Consider the following 15,108-nt stretch of genomic DNA (forward strand, 5'->3'; position numbering starts at 1 on the left):
AATCCGCCTGCCTCTGCCTCCCGAGTGCTGGGATTAAAGGCATGCGCCACCACTGCCCGGCTGCAATTTTTTAAAATGCCCGTAGTTTACAAGTTATGTTCACATCAGTGCGCCCACAACGGTGTTCCAAGCTGATGGGATGTGGCAGTGGCTGCCTGCAAAATGAAAACACGCTGTCCTATAGGGGTCGCCAACAGACACAACTGTTTGTGGTGGCCATTGTGTCACTTGTTCCTCCTACTTTGCTGTAATAAAAATAATAAACAGCTGGATGTGATGGCAGACACATTTAATCCCAGTACTCAGGATGCTGAAAGAGGACTGACTTGCCCCTGCAGGATGGTGCGTTTTGGACACTAGTAGGTGTTTCCCTCAGGAACTCCGTTTCTTTGGCCCTCACCTTTTCAGACTAGAAGATTTCTATGCCCAAGCCTCAGGAAGGGCCACAGCTGCTAAAACCAAGCAAGAAATAACCCACATCTTTGACTGGGTGTGCAGATGGGACGCTTAGATCCCACTAGAGGCAAGATGATTGCAGGCAGGACAAAGACTGGAGTAACTCACGGGGGTCCCCTGCCACACAGATTGAGAAACCTCTCAGAACAGAGACCGTAGAGAGGGCATTGGGTTTCTACTCACGATCACCTCCAGATCCCGGAGCACCCTGTGTGGACTTGGAGACCACACACTGCAGCCCCAGCTGGGTTTGAGGAGCAGAGACCCAAACCTTAGACGCCACCTTGATCAGGCGCCGCGTGGAGTGCACACCGTGCATAGCTCTACCAAGCAAACCTTCATTGGCCTGGCTGGGACCTGCAGGAGACAGCGGGACTCGGGTGGGTCTGTGGGGACTGAGTGTGAAGGGAATCTATGCTTCAACCCAGGAGGGGCCTTCATGAGCAGCTGGGGGTATACAGAGGTCCTGAGGACAATACCAGGAGCAGATGGCTGCAATCAGTCTGCCACCTCTACACTCAAATAGGACTCTGAGTGTGGAATTTGCCAAACGCTCGCCTGGGGCTGAAGAGAAACCTTAAATAAACCGAAGTCAAGTATCCGCCTGCCCCTGATGTGAGGACTCAGCACAGACACTCAGCCGTGACAAAAGAGGCAGCTGGCCCACGTGTGCACCGCAGAGCTCTAAGCTCGCTTCTATTTTTACCTCCAAGGTTTGTCGAGATTTGCTCGCTGAACGCAGGGCAGACGACAAATGCCTAGCCCTCCTCTGCAGCTAGAGCCAGGAGTGTCTCTGACAGACATGTTGCTGAATGCCTAACAGCTGGAGAAGAGCCAGCTCCGTCAGCCCCTAGGAAGATCACATGTCAGGAAGAGCCCATTGTCTGACAGTCAATGAAATTTCTGTAAGGTAATGGCAGAACCCCACCCACAAATGAAGGCATCACTATCCCATCATCATCATCATCATCATCATCATCATCATCATCAATCATCAATCACTATTAATATTGTGTATTGTGTGTGCATGTGTGGCATGATTTTATATGTGGACACACAGACACCTGTGCGTGCATCCACGGTCGAAGTCGGAGGACAATTTCATGAAGTCGGATGTCTTCTTCTGTCTTCCCGTGGGTCAAACTCAGGTCACCTTGCTTGAAAAGACGCCCCTCCCTTTGGCTATCAGACTATTAAGGCAACGGACTCCTCCAGATTGCGACCTCGTGTCAGGAAGGGAAGAGTTAAAATTTGGTCCAGCCAGAGGAGACACTTGTCAGCTAAGAAGAGATTTCACATAGTTTAGACATCTGTCAGGCCCCTTAAGGAACGGAGCAGAGGAGAGGCTACGTCTCAGCCGGTTCTGCTCAGCTACGAATGCCTCTGGCCAGCTCTGCATTTTTAACTTCAGCTCATGGTTAGGACCCCAAAGCTGGGTTGGGGGCGGCGAGCACTGGGCCTCTCTGTCCTCTTCCAGATATGGCCACACTGATTACACAGGTATTACCTGTCCCGTTGGCCTTCTGAGGACTGGTGCCTGAGCTTTGTTCACTGTGTTAGCCTCAGTAACAGGCCTGCTCCGGGGTCCTTGGTGAGTGCAGTCTGCCCTGGGACAGGTGGGTTTCCTCCCCTGTCCTGTGTTTGGATAGTATCTCTCTGCCGTCTGTCTTGTCCCTGGCCGGAAGGTCAGCGGCTGCTACTGTTGGCCGCAGGCTCTGTCCTGGGGTCAGAGACGCAGTTGTCTTCTAGGTCACTGTTTGGCTCTCAGCTCTGCTACATTCTGACTGGGTGACCTTCTCGGATTACCTCAGCTGTTGGATCCACAGTGACATCTCCTCCCTGTCTCCTGCCCTGGGCACCTGGCACTGATCGCTAGACTGCCAAGGTCAGCTGACCCTGTCTGCAGGCCCACCATCTTGACCAGAGCCCAGGTCAGGGGGACCCCTTTCTTCCCTGTCCCTGAACCTAGCTCAGTGTGCACCTGCCACTGAGAGGTGACTGTCGAAAGGGGCCTGTCTCACGTCTTCTGTCTGCCTGCCATCCCAGAATGCACCTTCCCATTTCTTCCGGCGACACTTGGAGGGTGCTTCCTTTGCCGGAAGGGATAAAAATATACCGGACGGAGACAAGAATTGAGGGCTCGCAGGCTATTTTATTGAGACAAGGTGGGTCAGCGGGAAGCTCCACTCCCTCTAAGCAACCCTCCGTCTCGCCCAAAGCTCAGGGTCTGCTAGTCAGTGACTTGGATTTGGGGTCAAATGTGACAGCGGAAAAGAGATTTTCCCCAAACCAGGAGAAAGTGGGTTGGGACTTAGGAGACCTGAGCATGACCCGGCAGAGCTGACAAAGCAGAGGCCACTTTGGGTTCTGGGGTAATGCTGCCCGGAGCCCTGTCCCCGGGCTGTAAGTGGATGCCACACTATGCTCCCCTGCCACATTATGCTCCCCTCTTCTGCTCTCTAACCTAGAGCACTGCACACGCTACTCGCTACACAACACTGGGTCCCAGCTTGGTGGGCCGGACAGTGGGAGCCCGTGGCTCAGCCCTGGAAGCCCAGCTCCTTGTACTTGGCGGCGATGTCATTCCGGAAGAGCTCCAGGGCCTTGCTCATAGCGCCCTGAGCATCTGCTCCAAAGTCCCCGGAATGTCTCTTCTTCAGGACTTCGATGATGATTTCTGAGATAAACTGCAAGAAAGGGACAAGAGGTTGTAGGTCACGGGACGGAGCAAGCCATGAGCTAAGGGTGTGTGTACTTGCTGCCCTTCTCCTTACTGTAGGACTGTTCCTTGCACACTTACAATGTTCCAAGTGCCATTCCGTGCAATCACCGTGAACCAGCTCCTTTAAACCTGACTACCTGGTGGCAGGCACCACCACCATCCCTGCTTTGTAAATGGGGAAACTGAGGCAGAGACAGACATAGCTGTGTGCTGAAGTCACACAGCCAGGGAGGGTCACTTAAACCCAGGGGGCCCCTCTGGAGCCCCTTTCTCACCTCCCGTGTGCCCACACTACTTCAGGATGCAGACCCAGCAGCCAGCCCACGAAAGCTTGCACGCAGCAGACATGATAGCTCAGCATCAGCTAGCAAACCAGGACTGTCAACCAGGACATCTGGGAAGAGGTTTTTCCCATCGTGTGACGTCACCCCTGAACTGGGGAACAGGTACTGACAAGGAAGAGGGGTCAGGGGAGATCAGGTACTGCCACTGCCTAAGATGGAGATCTGGACCACCCAGAACCCAAAGGCTCATGATGAAACTATCATAATGCTTACTTATCATCATTGACTTAGAGTTTGGTCCTGTACAGCTTTGGTTGGTGTGCCAAGGGGTGGCATTTTACCGGAGACAGTACCAAGTGACCAGGCTGAGGTCATGTAGCAGGTAGATAGTAAGCTGGGATTAGACCCAGAGACTGTGGACACGCCCCTGCTAGCTCAGGAGTGGGGTGCAGCTGCTGTTTTGGGCTGGGGCCCTTATGTGCACGTGACACAGCAGAGATGAGAGTGGGACACAGCAGAAGGGGACACCGAGGGACACAAGTGCATCCAGAGGCACAGGACATGTTTGCAAACATACCTCTGGGAAATCTGCCTCACAAGTCACAGATACAGAAAAGTCTGGGGAGCCTGGGTCTGTGGAACCAGTCCCATCTTCAAGGAGGCTGGTTATGTGTCTGGCCCTGCCCTGCCCTACCCTGCTCTGCCCTGTGACTCCAGTTGCAAAATGAAGACAGACAGGACCCCCCCCTCCCCCGAGGGCTGCTGGCCTCTCTTTAGGACACTGTCTAGCTGGTGTCTGAACCATCATGGAGTAGGGCAGCAGAGCATCAGAGAAACAAAGGGTACCCTCAGCGCCCACTGTTCTCTGACAGAACTGATTCGCCCTGAGTGAGAATCCTGCCTCAGTGACTTGCCCAAGCTGCCTGTGCCTCAGTTTCCACATCTGTCCAGTGGGTCCAATAAGAGCTCCCGCTTTTGAGGAGAAGGCAAGTTATGTATCGGTCATAGTTCACACTGAGGTGCTGGCCCAGCATTTGGGCAAGCCATTAAATCGAATGTGTCCTCAGCACCCTCAAGGGGAACAGGACTGGGGTAGGTTGTAGAGGAGAACTGGGGCTTAGTGGGGGAGAAAGCAGGCCACTTGCATTGAGTGGCTAAGCTGGGATTTCTATCTGGGCCCTGGGAGACTTGCTGTGGCCGCCTACCTCCAGGTACTTGACCGGGATCTTGTGCTTGGTGGCATGTGATTGGGCCAGAGGCTGAATCTCGGCAGCATGTTGTCCCTTCTTCTTCAGGATGGAACCCAGGGCTGTGAGCACGGTGCAGCCATGCTTCTTCAGGTCCTCTGAGCCCTTCATATCGTCCTCTGACTTCAGGTTCTTGAATTTGTCAAACTTATCCAGGGTCTCAGGGTGAGACTTAAACAGACTGTGGGACGAGAAGGGATGGAGTGAGACCCGTGGAGGCCACTAGACTCGGATTGTGTCTCTTCCCAGCGGTGCTGCCTGGGCCAGTTCTCCACACCTCTCTCTGTGCTTGAGGGTCTCCCACGAATGGGCGTGACATGACCTTATCTAATTGATTAAATGAGGTAACCCATCGGGTATCTGGCACACTGCAGGACAGACTCCTGCTGTTCTTCCATTATGATCAATACCATCACCCTCTTCTTCTCTTGGTTTCGGAGAAGGTCAAGGGCAGTGATGTCTCTCCACCCTCACCCCATTCTCTCTGTTATCTGGAGAGCAGACACTGGGGTGTACTAGGGTGGAGCATCTGTATATCCTGCTCTATGCTGGGCTCACACCCACCTCCAATGTCATTCACACTCTTCCCGTTTTATAGACAGGGACAGGACTCAGGACGTGTCTCCAGGAGGATCTCAGGGCTAGTGTGCAGAGAAGGCAGGCAGCCATTGGATCTATATGACTCAGAAGTACCCTCTATTCCTCAAGCCATCTGTGTTAGGGATGCCTCTATCGCTCCCTGCTTGAAGATGTTGAAACCTGAAGTTTTAGATCTCCTGACTCTCTGTGGCTATTGTTGAGACCCCTCTACATTGGCATTAAACTTCAGATCTAACCCCAACCACTTTCCACTGGTGATGGTAAGGGGACCAACCAAAGGCCACAGCTGCTTCTGCCTGCCACCTCGTGAGCTCTGGCTTTATCCAGCCAGGGACCTAAGTCCTGCTTAGGAAGATGATGGCTACAAGAACCACCAACCCTCCCAGATGAGGCCAGTCCCTGATCCACCTGTGAGCAGGTAACACCATCGAAGGCAGTTGCCTGGCCTGGGTCACAGCAGGTGGTGTCAGAGCTCAGAACCAGAGCCTAGACAGAACTAGAATTTACACCTGATGGCCCGAGTGCCCCACTCTGACATATTTATCAGGGTGACCATAGCTATCTAGACTCTACGTTATCCTTATAGCATCACTATGAGAATATACATCTGTGTATCAAGCTGTCTGGGAAGCACTCGGTCCCCCTGGCCTCTGCCCCACAGTCCCATGGGGAGGACATCTGATGACCAGGACACTAAGCTGCTTCATCCAATCCAAGAGCTGCTGAATGATCTGGCTGCTTCCTCTACGATCCCTTGAGTTTGTGATCTGCTGATGTCCCCAACTCTTCGCTCGAGCTGTCCCATCCCTTTGTGGGGCCAGTGGAGCCTATGTTCATGTGGGAGCCTGGTGTGCCTTCCCTGTTCCATCCCCACTCTAAGACCAGCCTGATTAGGATCCACACTGAGGGTCAGGTGGCCTCTGAGTTTTCCATGAGAGAGCATGAACCGTCACCTATAGAGTATTCACAAAGGACATGCATGTCCTTAAAGCAGTTTGCAGGGTAATTTACTGAATCCCCACAGTATATCTGAAGCGAGTTCTGTGATTGCATCATGTCCCAGAGGAGGAACGAAGAGGTCTAGTGTGCATCCAGCAGAGGGAGTGTGGGAGCCCTGTCTCTCTGCGCAAGACTAGATTCGTCTCCAGGCAGGACAGGACAAAAAAAGGCCACAATGTTCCACAGTGGGGATGGTCCCACCTCACCAGTGGGTGGGTGCTTGATAGAGCCTCTCAGGTCATCTGCTCTACGCCCCTCTTCCACGTCCATGGTCACTCATCACAGACAGGCCTTCCCACCCCTCAAGCACTTCACTGTGTCCGTCATCAGCTCTGTTGACAACAGCTCCCTCCCAACCACCCCACCATGTGTCCATCCCAACTACACACACTCAGGGACATACATGGATTACTTCTTGCTCTGGGATTCCAAGCCACTCCGAAGCAACCATCACTGATCAGAACCCTGCTGAAAGAGCCTCATGCAGCAGACTCCATGTGACAGCTGGAGAAACTCAGGCACAGGAAGCCTGAGTATCCTGCAGAGGTTTAACTAGGCCCTATGGCTTCCCCCTCAGCCTCTGGGTGACCACTTGGGCCCTGTCACTGTCACACAATGGCATCCCCTTGTAAATGATAGTATGCAAACCCTCCACCTCCCCAACACATGTTCTCAGAGGCACACACACATATGTGTGTATTCTCAGAAGTGTACACACACACACACACACACNCACACACACACACACGCGCGCACACACACACACACACACACACACACACACACACACATGCACGTCTGTTCTTCACGTGGGTGAAGAGCCACACACACAAGCTGGTGCCATGAAGATTGGTTGGGCCTGTCCCCAGTCCTGGTTGTATTACAGAATCACCCCAGGAGCCCATCCAGAGCTGTGTGCGTCACTGACAGCTTGTCTCTGGCACCTTGTCCAGGGTCCCTGTGCTCCTGACTATTATTATCTAGCGACAATGACCCTTGGGTTCCTGCTGACAGACGGGAGGCCTGACACCCACAGGTGAGTCCAAGGTCACCAGGCTGGATGGGGCTAGAAGAGGGACTCAAGGCTGTAGGCTTTAGAGATACGACATTCTGGTTCTGGCTCAGGTTCCAGTGTCCTGTGGGATGATGAAACAGGCACTCAGCCTTTCTGGGTCTTTGGCTCACTGAGTGTAAACCAAACTGATTTCCTAGCCTCTAGAAGGGTTATCCCACCCTCACCTTTGCCCAGCACTGGGCAGAATAGCATTAGGCTTGCTCACATTATAGGAGGAGAGGTACAGGCCTACAGGCTCCACACGGTCACTTGCTCCCTGAACCCCGAGTTCCACAGATGGAGTCCCAGGACAGGTCCTGAGCCCGTATCCTGGATTCCCCTGAGCACACCTGATTCAGCCCCTGTTGAAGAGACCAAGGACAGTTTCCCAGGGTTCCTTTCTTCATCATGTTGCCAGGAGACCGGGCAGAGCATACAGGCAGTCTGTCTGGCCAGGGAAGGGAAGATAAGCCTCTCTGCTTGTCTTCTAAACAGTTGCCCAGTCAGACCCCATCTTAGGAGCACACGGGGTGGTAGATAGAAGGGTCACCAAGAGCATGGAATACAGCCAAGGGGCCTGAGTTCGAATCCTATCCACAGTCGTATTAGCTGTGTGATTTGGGTCAAGTTGCTAAACCTCCCTGTCAGCTGTGATACACGAGCTCATTAAGGAAATCCAACACAGGGCTTGCCTTCCTCTCCACCTTCCTCTCCACCTTCACCTCCATTATCACCACCAGGAGCCTTTTTTTAGGGGCGGATCGTCACTGGCGTAGGCCGTTTGTGACTCTGTGAGACAGTTCTCATTATGTGAAAGGTTGCTGCCAATACCAGTCATTTCTAAAACTTCATGGCTCCGAAATCCTTTCCCCAACACAAATGTCATCACAGGAGTTGGGAAGATGGCTCAGTAAGAGCATCTGCTGCTCTCCCAGAGGATCCGAGTTCACTTCCCAGGAACCCCACGACAGCTCACAATTATCTGTAACTCCAGTTCCAGGGGATCCAGTGCCCTCCTCTGGCCTCCTGGGTATTACACGCATATGATGCACATCCAGATATGTGGGCAAAACACTCACAAAATAAAATAAGTACATCCTTTTTTTTTTTTTTTTTTTAAATGCAGGTATAAATGAACCAGAAACTATCTGCCCATGAAGAGGTGAGGGAAGGCTACCCCTGCCACCCGGAGCGCACAGCTCTTCTGCTTGCTCCTCGTTCTAGAATTCTGTGCTTCCCAGCTCAGGCCTCAGAGTTCTGCTATGGTACCTGACCCAAGCCTGAGAAATGATAGGGTGTTAGGCCCTTGGGCCTCCCAGGGTCAGCAGCCTTGGCATTGTGCCCCACGTGGCCCTGGGTCCTGGCAGGCCTCAGTTACTCCCCTGGGAAGGGGAGAGTATCTCTCTAACGGCACAATACCTTGAGTCTCCTTCACGCCCCAAGTCACTGCCCAGGCCCTGGCAGCCTCGGAGTCTCGCAAGACTCTGTCCTCCCAATCTTGCCCTCGATAATCTGCTGTCCACAACAAAAAGAGGGCAGGGGCTCCAAATCCCAGGTGGTCTCAGACTATGACAAACAGTCCAAGGCAGAAATAGGGCTTAGAGAGGAGAGACAACTTGTACAAGGTCACATAGGACATCTGCGGTCTAGGAATTTATGCCAATTTGGGGTGGGAGTTAGTCCACTTAGATGGCTTGTAGGTCCAGCATTTAAGAGGGACTCGGGGAGAAGGACAGGCAGGAAGAAGCTGAGAGACCCAGGTGTTCCAGCATCTGGCGAGCTTCCTTCCAGCTTGGCCACCTAAAGGGCTCTGACCTTAGATGCCCTTGCTCCCAAGCAGGGGGGTTAGAAACAAAGGGGGTACGCAAGACCATGAAGAACAGGAGGGGGAACTCACCCTAGGTCATAAATAGCAAGGAATTCATTTCCAAACTACAGCTTCACAGACATTGCAGGGGCTGCTAGCAACAGAGCAATCTCCCTGCAGAGCCAAAATATTACCAATCACGCATATCCCATCAGGCTTCTGAGACAGCCAAGTCCAGAACCCCGGGAAGAGTCCCAGCCTCTGGGTGAGCAGTGAGGCCCTGTGTATGAGCCTCGCCACTCCTCCACCCCTATACCTCCTTGCCCAGGCTCAGAATCTGCAATTTTTCTGGGCATGTCTAGGAATCCCTTGCAGCTGAAGGCAACCACATTATCCAAGCTTTCAGTCCACCCTAGTAGACAAGATCTATCACTGCCCTCGTTATTCGGACTCTCTGCTGTCATAAGACTCATCCGGTGGGCTGTTTGATGCTCGAGCTTGCGTTGGTTGCTGACATCAGCTGAGATGGATGGATCCCCTTTTTATTTCTCTACTCCGGTCTCCAGCACTTAGAAACAAGTGAAATCCGACCTCATCATTGCAGCCAACTGGTCTACCCTGCCAGCTTCCACCTTGTAGCTATATGGTGAATCTCAGCAAACAGGTATTGAGATATGGGTCTCTTCCTCTTACCCGATGAGGACTTCCTGTCCATGGCCAGCGAGGTCGGCCTCCACCTTCCCCCAGACATTCAGCACCAGCTGCCACTCCCCATCACTGAGCCCCATGGTGGCTTCTAAAGAGGACAAAAGGAGAGAGTGTGGGCTGGCTGTCAGCTGTGATTTGAGGCCACCTGGTCCTGAAGGGCTTTTATACCTCCCCAGATGCTAGTCTGGCCAGGATCACTGGGTGCCACATGCCCCTCCTGCCACCGTGCTCTACCCTCCAGGGGTCTAATCTCTGCTTTTCTCTGGCCCTCACATGGGCAGCTATTTTGGGGCAAGTGCCATTGTGGGAGCTAGGACAGCTTGGGACAGTAGGGGGTGGGGAGGGGGAAGCAGCCAGGTCACTGTCTGGACTTGCACAAGCCCACAGAAAGGGCACCGAAGCCACTGCCAGCAGCTGAAACCCAAGTCTCCCCCTGTCTGCTGTCCCACGGGGACTTGTCATGTTTCTAAGCTTGGGCACAGGCATCTTGTTGGCCCCTAGAAGTCTCCTCCTTTCACTTTCTGACTGCTTTTGTTTTTTATTACGGGTATGTGCATGTACATGTGTGAGTGAGTGTGTGTGTGTGTGTGTGTGTGTGTGTGTATGTGTGTGCATGTGTGCTACAGCATGTTTGTAGAGTTAAGAAGACAACTTCCAGGCATCGATTCTTTCCTTTCAGAAAGACCCAGGAATTTTACTCAGATCCTCAGCCGTGGTGGCAAGTCTTTATACCCACTGAGCCATCCTGCCATCCCTCTTCTTACTTTCCTGATGCTCCAAGCCTAGCTGGAAGTGGTTCAAAGGTGCCACAATGGATCTGTGCTTGTGGCTGAACCAACCTAGACAAGTCTCTGACTTGGAAGAATGCCCAGCTCTGAGCTTGCTCCTGGCTTTCTCTGCAAGGTTGTGCTACCATGCTCCATGAAGCCCTCAGCTCCTCCCTTTCCTTGTGATCTCCTGCCCCACCACTGCCCTTGGTGCAGCACGAGGCACTTCCAGCAAGGTGATGACTGCCAACACCCCCAGACTCTGCCAGGCACAGACCCTCTTCTCTTTGCCTGTTCTTGCAATCCCCTGAGAAGCCCTTAGGGTAAACACTGACATGGTCCCCAGGTTGAATAACACAGATGGCATTTGATTCTAGTGAGTCTGGACCCCACAGTTCATGCTCTTGAAAACCTCATTTGGGGGCTACAGAGATGGTTCAGTGGGTAAAGGCAGCGGCCTCCAAATCCAAAGGCCCGAGTTCCATCCTCAGGACCCACGTGGTAGAAGAAGAAAGCTGATTCCTGAAAGTTGCCATCCTCTGAATTCCGTGAGTATGTGTGTGTGTGCATGCGTGTGTGTGCACAGGATAAATTTTGTGTGTGCACAAATACATTTTAAAATATTATTTTGTATCTTGTGAGGGATAAGAGGGTCTGCTTTATTCATCAGTATATCTTTTGAGCTCCACACAGGGCTCTGCACCTAATTTGAGCTGAAGAAATACTGTTGATAAAAGGTAGGCAACTTTATAAGAAAGAGACTGGGCTGATTTTTCCATCTATCTGTCAGGTCCGCCCATCCTTCACCTGTCCATTAGCCAGTCAGCCAGCAGCCAGCTGTTGTCCATCAATCCATCTATGCATTTATTCCCATCCACCAATTATCACCTATCAATCAATCCATTCATCATCCATCTATCTGTCATCCTTCATCCATCATTCATCCATCAACCCATAGTTTATCCATTATTTATCATCCACCTACCCACTCTCCATCCTTCATCCATGGTCCACCCATCAATTATTCTTTCTCTATCATCATCTCTCATCCCTTTACTCTCCCTCTCTCTCCATCTACCCATCCATCACTTACCTACCCCAGCCAACAGTCACAGAGTACACACAGTATGACAGCCACTCTGTCACACGCTGAAACAACACATTAAGGACATCCTGTGGCCAAGAATCTCATAGCACTCCGATGGAGGGTGCTCAGTGCTGGGATGGTGGTCCCATAGACACTTCTGTTTGTTCAGGACATTCCAGATTTTATCTCGTCTTACTGTGTAACCCTGACTGGCTTGGGATTTGCTGTATAGCCCAGGCTGGCATCAAACGCAGCAGTTTGCCTGCATTTGTCTCCTGGATGCTTGGACTAAAGACATGTGAGACCACACCCAGTGGCTTGTCAGGTTTTAAAGTGTCTCCTGAGCAAGATCCCATCCAACTACCAAGTGAGGAAGGGGACACCGTCCCACTTATAATCTAGCCCAGAAAGGTCACTTGTGTCAGACTATGTTGGGTCTATTCTGGGTGTGTCAGCAGAGACTAGCCATCATTCATGACTCTTTAGAGCAGTGGTTCTAAACCTGTGGGTTATAATCCCTTTGGGGGTTGAACAACCCTTTTGTGGGGGTCAAGTACCAGATATCCTGCATTTCAGAAATTTACATTACGATTCCCAACAGTAGCAAAGTCACAGTTATGAAGTAGCAACAAAAAGAATAATGAGGAACTGTATCGAAAGGTTGCAGTATTAGGAAGGTTGAGAACCGTTGCTTTAGCGAAACTTCTCGAGTGGGTCCTGCTGAGGTGACAGTGGGAGCCACATTGTGAGACCACTTAACCGATCTCTTCAAATCAGTCACCTGACTCAGGGCAGCCAATAGCAGGACTCTAGCTGAACAGCTGGTGCTGTTAGGGCCGCCAGTCAGATGTCTCCGCAAGCTGAGCAGGGCTGTGGCTGGAGTCAGCCAGGCAGTGGGAAAACACAACAGGAAAAGTGCGAGACTCATGCCCAGCCCTGGGAGAGAACAGAGGGCCCGGATCCCACATCCTCCCTCAGGGATCTGGAGGAGGTCAGGTCCCATGAGCCCTCGCTTCCAGCATGACTCTGTGTCTCCTTCTGGAACATCAGCCAGTTGTGGATGAGTGAAAGACAAGAATCACTCCTGTTCATGCCCAGGCTGATGGCCACCAGGGCCCAAGAAAGCAGGAAATGAGAAACATGGGTTCCAGAGGGAATGTTCCTGTATCATTCGTCTGTCCCTTTGTTCAGCCATTCTTCATATAGCCAGGGGCTGAGGGCCTGGTCGGTGCTGGTTTACAGGAGCTGACCCTCTGCAGCTTCCACTCCTCCCCTGACACACACACTACACACACACACACACACACACACACACACACACACACACACACATCTCTGGCCATGGAGAGTATGAGTTCTGGGTACAGGAGGGGAAGACAGAAGGAAAGAGGCCAACTGTCCCAGGATGGCCAGACCACCTGGGCCACATGCTGGGGAGTGCACTGGCTCACCCCCTGACAGGCCTGTCACACCAGCAGCTCTAGGTCCTACCTTACAGCGGTGGCAGTAAAGTCTCACTTTACTGCGAATCCCTTGGACAGTACCACCCAGCTCTGATCTGTCTTCCAGCTTCCCAAAGTTGTGTGGTAGTAACCAAGGTAACTAAGCCCTCATCAGTCCCCCAGTGGTGTGAGGTATTTACCTAGGAGTTCTCACGGGTTTGGCAGGTGCCCTGTGAGCCAGCCTGGCTGGGAAAGTCTGTGACTCGAAGGTAGATGGACTTTTTAAAAGCTTTACCATGTAAGCTCTTGGGGTGGCACGGGCAACTGTGTGTACTTACACATTACCACAACAGAGCCTACCCCTGGGTTGCTATGAAGACCTGGAGCCAGCCCTTCTGTTTGGTGCCTGTTAGTCTCCCTGTGACAGCTGCATCCTGGCCAGGCGAGGAGGCTGCAGACCCACCATGAGGAAGCCTGGTGTGCAAAGGCTCCCCACAGCCTGGTTTCCACACTCTTGTCACACATGGGCACATGTGAGTTTGCTAGACACCCGTGCGATGGGCTAAGTTCCCAAGGCAGCTTGACTCTGCCTATCCCAGAGTGCTTTGCATCTCCGAGTGTGAGACTTGTAAAACCCCCCCTCAATAGTCTCAAGATGGAGAGATGATGGCTCAGTGGTTAAGAGCACTGACTGCTCTTATAGAGGTCTTGAGTTCAATTCTCAGCAACCACACAGTGGTTCACAACCATCTGTAACGGGCTCTGATGCCCTCTTCTAGTATGTCTGAAGACAGCTACAGTGTATTTGTATAAATAAAATAAATCTTTAAGAAAAAAAAAAAGTCTCAAGATCCTTGGATAAAAGTTCTCATGTACCAGAACCTTCTTGTTTATGTCTCTAGAACCCTGGCTTCTAGATTCCAGGATTGTAGACATCTAGGGATGGAGACTTCTAGAACAACAGGGACATGTTGTTTAGATGCTAAACAGACTTTAATGGGCCTCATCCAATTTCCCACTGAACAACCTCTGACAGACCACCCCCAGATATCTGCTTGAATGCTTCTAGGGTCAGTGACCATTACCCAGAGCTGTACAAATTCTTTACATTGGCCCAAACATCACCTGCATAGCACCCCTCTTTGCTAGGACTCTCCTTGCTTCTGGGGTACAGAGGGCCTGTTGGGTCTCACACGAGCAGGGGTTGGGGGTCCAGACTACACACACCTTCTGAGGATTCTGAGCACCATTCTGGACAAAGCAAGCCAGGAGCTCAGTCTGCCAGCGCCCACTGGGCAGCTATGCACCCAGACAGCTCTGCACCTCGCCTCTCTCGAGGCCCCAGACTTATCTAGTGACCTGAGAACTTGACAGCCTTTTGGCAGTCAACAGATCTCTCTTGCAAGGTCAAGAGATGACTCCTTTGGGCTCTTCTGGGACTTAGGACACAGTGGTGGCGGGGAGCCCTTGGCTCCTAAAACCTGGGTCCCCTCTTTCTTCCCTCCTTGATCTGAGCATGGCCTCTGCCTGGTTTCTCCCACCTCCAGCTCAGATGCATCCCTGGCTAAGTCCCACCTCTGGCTGTCACCGGCCAGGACATATGCACAGCCAACCTGATGTTGACAGAACCTGGGAGGCCCTGATGGGCCTCCTTCAGGCTTCCTTCAGATCTCTTACAAACTCACCAGCCATGGCTGGAGCGACCCTTCTTAGGGTCATTGTAACTAACCAAGCCAACCTTTCCCCCAGATACCCTCAGGAGCCTGAGTCAGTGACCAAGGCTGAGAATAAGGGAGGTGCCTTCCAGACGCCAGCAGATGCACAGGGAGCTAAAAATACAGTCCACACGCAGGCTGCTCCTTCCCCAAAGGCCCTTAGGGGCTTGTTGGAAAGACTGGCAGGCACACAGGATCTGCTTGTCCCAGTCAGCAGGTG

At 52.2% G+C, this 15,108-nt stretch overlaps 1 protein-coding gene across 1 annotated transcript; it reads right to left on the minus strand.

The window, feature by feature from the left end:
• Positions 1-2,588: 2,588 nt before the first annotated feature.
• Mb (myoglobin) lies at positions 2,589-10,021 on the minus strand. The gene is made up of 3 exons (XM_021217360.2): positions 9,863-10,021; positions 4,668-4,890; positions 2,589-3,143 (listed from the first exon to the last, which is right to left on the minus strand). The coding sequence occupies exons 1-3, from the start codon at positions 9,955-9,957 to the stop codon at positions 2,997-2,999; spliced, it is 465 nt and encodes a 154-aa protein (XP_021073019.1). The 5' UTR covers positions 9,958-10,021; the 3' UTR covers positions 2,589-2,996.
• Positions 10,022-15,108: the final 5,087 nt, after the last annotated feature.

This window comes from Mus pahari, chromosome 17 (assembly GCF_900095145.1).
Source record: "Mus pahari chromosome 17, PAHARI_EIJ_v1.1, whole genome shotgun sequence".
NCBI classification, from domain to species: Eukaryota; Metazoa; Chordata; class Mammalia; order Rodentia; family Muridae; genus Mus; species Mus pahari.

What these genes read in the sequence shown, in the direction of transcription:
- Mb (XM_021217360.2), bottom strand. Translation starts at nt 9,957, where the DNA reads ATGGGGCTCAGTGATGGGGAGTGGCAGCTGGTGCTGAATGTCTGGGGG. An exon ending in GGACAGGAAGTCCTCATCGG is followed by an intron (nt 4,891 to 9,862) that starts GTAAGAGGAAGA and finishes CTCGTCCCACAG; the next exon opens with TCTGTTTAAGTCTCACCCTG. An exon ending in TCCCGGTCAAGTACCTGGAG is followed by an intron (nt 3,144 to 4,667) that starts GTAGGCGGCCAC and finishes CCTTTCTTGCAG; the next exon opens with TTTATCTCAGAAATCATCAT.